This window comes from Saccopteryx bilineata, chromosome 2 (assembly GCF_036850765.1).
Source record: "Saccopteryx bilineata isolate mSacBil1 chromosome 2, mSacBil1_pri_phased_curated, whole genome shotgun sequence".
Classification (NCBI taxonomy): domain Eukaryota; kingdom Metazoa; phylum Chordata; class Mammalia; order Chiroptera; family Emballonuridae; genus Saccopteryx; species Saccopteryx bilineata.
Genome location: NC_089491.1, coordinates 322,001,642 through 322,008,297, shown reverse-complemented (window position 1 = coordinate 322,008,297; position 6,656 = coordinate 322,001,642). Strand labels below are relative to the sequence as shown.

At 34.0% G+C, this 6,656-nt stretch overlaps 1 protein-coding gene across 4 annotated transcripts in view; it reads left to right on the top strand.

Annotated features, from left to right (window-relative positions):
- The window catches only part of TFEC (transcription factor EC), an 81,335-nt gene extending 75,241 nt beyond the window's left edge, over nucleotides 1–6,094 (top strand). For all 4 annotated transcript variants that reach the window (XM_066255241.1, XM_066255240.1, XM_066255242.1 and 1 more), the window contains 2 exons: nucleotides 3,626–3,773; nucleotides 4,649–6,094. In XM_066255241.1, coding sequence (XP_066111338.1) covers nucleotides 3,626–3,773; nucleotides 4,649–5,029 — 529 coding nt within the window. In that variant the 3' untranslated portion in view covers nucleotides 5,030–6,094. The remainder of the gene's footprint in view (nucleotides 1–3,625; nucleotides 3,774–4,648) is intronic.
- The last annotated feature ends 562 nt before the right edge of the window (nucleotides 6,095–6,656 follow it).

The window sequence follows — 6,656 nt, the reverse complement described above, 5'->3', positions numbered from 1 at the left end:
ACCCTGTAACTTATAAATTATTCTTAATTTCAGTTAGTGAATCCTCTATTTCTGACTGTTTTTTATGGTTTCCATGTATTTTTTATGCTGTTAAAGTTTTCTGTAAGTTCAACTTCTCTTCTGCTAAGTTCATTGAACATCTTTATAACTAGTGGTTTGAACTGCTTCTAGTAGATTGCTTGTCTCCTCTCTATTTGGTTCTTTTTCTAGAGTTTTGTTCTATTTTTAAATTTGGGTTATGTTTCTTTGTTTCCTCATTGTGGCAGCCTCCTTGTGTATGTTTCTATGTATTAGGTACAGCTATTACTTCTCTTGGTATTTCTAGAGTGACCTAATATAGTTGGTGTCCTGTAGATTTAAGTGGCATAGCTTCCCCAGTCACCCAAGCTGGACTCTCCAGGTGTGCCCTCCTTATCTCATGTGGACTGTGTACACCCTATTATTGTAGTTGAGCCATGGTTTCTGTTGGCATGTCAATAGGAAGTGTTTATCCCTAGGCCAATCGATTGCAGGGGTAATCCTAAATTGCAGGTGTTTATCCCTAGGCCAATCAGTTGGTTGAGTGAACACCAACCACTGACCACAGTGGAGGATCAGCTGCGCAGGGCTCACCCCACACAGCAGGATTACTTCAAGAGGGTTCTGATAATTATTGAGTCTGCCCTTTGAGTGTGTCACTGTGAAGGTGGTTGTGTGGTCCTTTGATGTGGTCTGAAGCTGTCCACTGGGCGTGCTGGCTCTGGGTACCTGGAAGGTGCAAGCCAAAGTCAGCCACTACTCGTGTTCTATCCAAGCCACCAGGCTTGAGCTATAAAGCTTGTGAATTAAAAAAAAAAAAAAAAAAGAAGAAGGAATCAGACTAGTTTGTGAAGTAGGTGACTGCGACCATTAAAATGCATAAGATCAGTTTCTCTTTTAAAAATATGAAAATGTATCAGATCATAAAATTTTATAGAATGGGATTTTTCAAATTGTGTGCCATATACCTATTAATGGATCATGAAATCAATCAAATGGGACAGATGCAGCATTTTTAAATAAAGAAGGAAGAATAGCATTGAAAATATTATAGAATTACATATTGCACCTAAAAAGAATAGTGATGACTTATAAGACATTTGTTGCAATTTCATGCACTGGGGCACAATAGAAAACATATTTCTTATGGCAGATGCCTTTGAAAAAGTGGGGAAGTCACAGATTCACAGAAAAATTACTGAATTGAACGAAGAGAACTGGGGCTCATCTTCTAAACACCATGTGCTCTTGAGCAAATAGAAGGAACTGTGAGGTAGTTCACCTCTGAAGACCTTTCCAGCTCATAATTAAAATAAACCAATGGGTTGGCTTAGGAAATCAAGGCTAATACCTGACGACATTTCAGTTTCATGAAGTTGCTATTTTTATGTGTCAAAACATTCAGCAATTTGTATTTCTTTCCTTTTTCATGCTTTTAAGTGGGAGTGAGCTCCTGAAATTACAGTAGACTGCACGTTCAGTAGTTCGGTCTGCCCACACTTCTGCTTCATGCATGCGTGTCTATTACCTGCTTTAAATCTAAAAGCATTCAAGTGCCTCAAAATTTTTAATTGATTTTATTGAGGTGACAATAGTTAACAAAATTATACAAGTTTCAGGCTACCAATTCTATAACACATCTCTGTACATCATACTATAGATTCACCTCCCCCCAAGTCAAGTCTTCATCCACCACCATTTATCCCCTCTGGACCCTCTTCCACCCCCACCCCCATCCCACTCTGGAAATCACTAAACTGTTTAAGTTATTCAAAGAAAAATATTTTTGTGGACAATAAAAAATCAGTATCAACATTCATTCTGTAGGCATGACTTTACATTATGTTGGTATTACTGCCATATATGATGATTTTAATGCGTAGAATATGAAATTTTCTCAGGAAGAAAGCACATATCTCCTTAAAAAGTGTGGGAAACTTAAAATATATTAAGGAAAAAAAACCTCATATATTAAAATGGCTTTAAAATGGAGCGAGCTTTTTAAAATTCAACGCAATTTACATCAAGTAGAAATTGAAGCACCTTTTGCATGTTCGCTACTACCATTTGATAGATTTGTTTTTGGATCCAACTAAACAATGCTTTAAACTTCAAAGTTAGCTAGGGTTATCTTTTCAGCTTAATCCTTGTTCAAATGTTTCTTCCCATGAGAAGAAATGAAACATATTTAGGGCTATAAGGCTCCCTACAGCATAGAGTTTTAATTCAGGAGTTCGCTACACTTTTCAGATACAAATACCTTCTTGGTTCAATGACAAAAGTAGACTTCTTTTCCCCTAGCTCATCCTTGACCATCTAAGTCACTGTGAGAGAAGTGACACCAACAGCTATTATAGCCCTGGAGAACTGACAAAGCATTTTCAAACTTGAGACAGAACTGAACAGTTTGGTGCATTTCAGTAGAAGAAGGCTTAGCTTTCGCTAATACATATTTTCACCTGGTGGTAGAAAAAATGCAGCTCTCTATAATTTCTTAAAGTTAATGAAATTGTCACCTAACATGAACTTTCAGTGAGGTATATGCAAGCCAGATAGTTTCTTAAAGTATATTTTTCCTCTCCTGATCACTGAATAAATGTATATTAAGTTCAAGATATTTCACTAAGATCATGTAAACTAAACTATATACAGTGTAATGTGTTTTTTTTTAATTCCCTACATGCTTATTTTATGATGTATTTAAAACTTCTCATAACTAAATTGAAAATTCATCAAGGTTTGCCAACAGCTCAGGTTAATTTTTAGCAATTAGTTTGGCCTCATTCTTCTGAAACATCCTCAGCTCTCATATAGTATTAAATTTACTGATTTATATTTTCAGATATTAAATCAGTAGCCTGTTTTGTATTTAGATTTATCACTCTCCTATCTAAAAATAAGCTTTAATAATTTTTTTTCTATGTTAGCCTTAAAGGTTATCTGGTAATGTGTAATTATATTTACATATATCAAAGTTATTTGAAAATAGGTAACCAGATTTTAAAAAATATTATTATTTTTCGTGCAGAAAAATTTGCTTAATAACTCTAGAAATTTTTGCTTTATTGCATAAAATGATGCTGCCAAATTTTGATTTGTTTCCCAATCACTCAAGATCACCATTCAGGAAGGACATTATTTTTTTTCTTAGAAACATAAAAGCAACCTTATTAGAAAGTAGGTTAAAAGATTGGTACATTTGAAATGATCTTTAAAAATTTAGGCTTAAGTCCTCAGTAATGTACATTTCCTAGTTCATTAATGCAGAAATACTGCACATAGATTTTAATCTGGGAGTTAATAATAAAAGCAATTTTCACTAAAAATATAAAAACTGTAATGGTAGAATCATGATATTGCATTTAGCTCTCCCACAAAAAGTCACTTTATTACTTTCTTTTGACACTTATTTTCATTCTGGGATTAATTTTACTATATAAGGGCTCCTTAACTATTCTATTAAAATTTCTATTCAGAAGCAATAATATCTAAGAGTGAATAATAGTCATGTAAATCATTATTTCATATTAATGTAAAAGATTTTGTAAGTTCTTATGAATTCTGCTGACATGCACAATTGTGAAAAGGTTATCTCTCCCTTCTACAGTGATATGCGCTGGAACAAAGGAACCATTCTCAAAGCATCAGTGGAGTACATCAAGTGGCTACAGAAAGAACAACAGAGAGCTTGCGAGTTAGAACACAGACAGAAGAAATTAGAGCAGGCAAACAGGCGGCTTCTACTCCGGATTCAGGTTTTTATAAGAATGTTGCCATGAACCACATAGCTTAAATATGACTTACCTGTCATCAGTTTTATTCATTGGTCTCATTTATTTTTCTTATTAACAATTAATTATCTTTCCTTGTGAAGGATAATTTTACTGCCTTTTACAAGTTCATGAATTAGGTTGTTTCAATTAAGTGTTGATAAAAAAAATCTCTGATTGAGATGACTTTAAAAATATGTCATAAATTACAACTAATTACAACTAATGCAAAAAAAAAATAACATCAACTATACAAACACACACAAAATTATTTCAGCCAAAAAATAAAAATAAGGTAGAACATTTGTTTCTCTGGATAATACTGGACACTACATTCTCCCCTCCCCTTTTTTATTTCTTTAGTAACATTGCTATGAATTGCACTGCCTCAAGGCATATGCAGGTTTATATTGTTACTCTTCATCTGTTTATGTGACACAACATATCAAAATATGGGTTTCCAAAGCTTTCCTGTCTTATTCTGTGTTTAGCTAGGCAAAGCATTTACTTTGTTTCCATACAATGGGAATATAGTGAGAAATATATCTGGAAGAACAAATGAAAGATTTTCAAGGATCTCCAAATGGCTGTATTGTAGTCTGAGTCACCATGGGACCAGAGTATATTCTTTTAAAGAACAATGGGAGAAGAATTTGTTTTTTAAAATATGAACATTTTTCTAAGGGTTAGTTTTTAGGCAATAAAAATATATCATATTCTAATATTTGCAAGAATGTTTTAATTTTTATTAGTCTTCATTTTGAATATGTGTTAATATTTTGGTTCTGTTTGAGATTTATTTTCCAGGGTTCAGACCACTTTCAAAGTCATAATTTAATTATTCTTGTTTATAATTGTAGGAACTAGAAGTACAGGCCCGTGCTCATGGGCTGCCTGCCCTGGCTTCAGGAGGAACAGTTGACTTAGGTGCTCATGTCAGCAAACAACAGACCCATCTTGAGCAGAGTTCATTAAACTATTGCCAACAACTGACACAGTCTCAGGAAACAAGCCCTGAGCTCTGTGATCAAGCCATGGCCTTCTCCGATCCTTTGTCACACTTCACAGATTTATCGTTTAGTGCTGCTTTAAAAGAGGAACAAAGATTGGATGGCATGCTACTGGATGACACAGTCTCTCCTTTTGGAACAGATCCTCTGCTCTCTGCCACTTCCCCTGCAGTTTCCAAAGAGGGCAGTAGGAGAAGCAGTTTTAGCTCAGATGACGGTGATGACTTATAAAGAGTAAGCACACTCAGTTCATCAACCAGAAAACCATTTTATGCTGGTGCTATGAACTTAGGATCTGTGTTTCATGTGTTGCTTTGGCTTCATTCTACTGAAAGGAATATGTTGTTCATGAAAAACTGATGGATTAGAAACAACAAACAGCAAGAATGAATTCACATAAAGAAGAAATATGCTGTTGAAGAATTATTGAAGGCTAAGAGATTTTACCTCTTTGACTTCAGAGTCCAAATGTCCCTAAATTTTGTTTCCTGGAAAGAGGTACAAATAAATATAGCTCTCTACTTGTATTATTGGAACTAACAGACTGCAAAGAGTAAACCTCTGAAATATGCAAATGTTTTCTTAGTTACTCATTTCCATCTTCTTCTTGTTCAACTCTAGAAATAGTTTTCTAGAACCATGATCAATAGATTTGGTAGTTCATTGCCCTTCTCCACTGACTGGTGACTGCGTTGTTTAAAGTTAATCCACATAGGGGGAAAAAGAAAACTAAAAAATAGATGATCTGTCACTTGTAATCGAAAAGTGAATCCACAATAAACAGAATTTTCCACAATACAATACAGAAAATTTATAAAATCTGGTTTCTAAAATTACATCCTAAGTTCTATAGTCTACTTAATTACACACATTCTAAAACTATCTTCGCATATTTATGGAGTCATGCCCTGTTCAGAAAAAGAAACACATTAAATACCTTTCTCAAGAATATGGATTAGAATTTTAACCCTTCATGCAGACCTACCCCACACACCTGCATATAATGCATGTAATATGTTTTATTTCCCCTTCACTCTTGTGATTTTCTATTTTGCATCAGGAATCACATTCCAAATTCTTTTGTTAATTTATCAACAAGAGATGTTCAGTAATCAATTTCCGCAAAAGAACTATAAAACAGTTTTGTTACTATGACAAGTTGTCAAGTATCAAAATTTATCACTATGTCTAATATTGAAATACAAATCAATTAGTTGTTGGTACAGTTTTGCTTCAAGTTGACAAAATATTGAATATTGGACTGCCAAGTGACAAAATAATTTGTAAAACGAAATCTCATTGCATTCAGCTCTGAGCTGAAGTTCTATTCTCATAAGTACTTTAAGCATATCTGATTTTTGCTAGATTTGTTAGTACTCATTAAAAATATTTATATTTATAATACTGTGCTCAAATTTTTGTCTCGTGAGCTTATTCTAGGAGTGGGAATTGAGTTACAATTATGTTGCTCTGCACTGGACCTCCATGAGTGGTGATCTGATCAATGAATATTCCTTGAGGGATACTCAGAAATGCAGTAAGTCCTGTGAAAACGTACAATAAATACACAAGATGTGGTTTTATTTCTCAGAAAATAAACAAGACCAAATGAGAAACAACAAAAAGGATTTTAAAAAGCATAGAATTAAAGTCTACATGGAGGAGCATAGGGTAAAGTATAGAAGGTCAGAGAAAATGGAAATGAATGAAGTTTAGAGAATCACAAAACCTATGGGAAAAGAAGAATGTCGTTTCTTACAAAAGCATAAATTGAGTAAAGCGGTGGAAAGATAGAGCAATAGTATCAACCAAATAATAAAAATACACGGGGGAAGTATCTTAATGGGGTATTATTAGA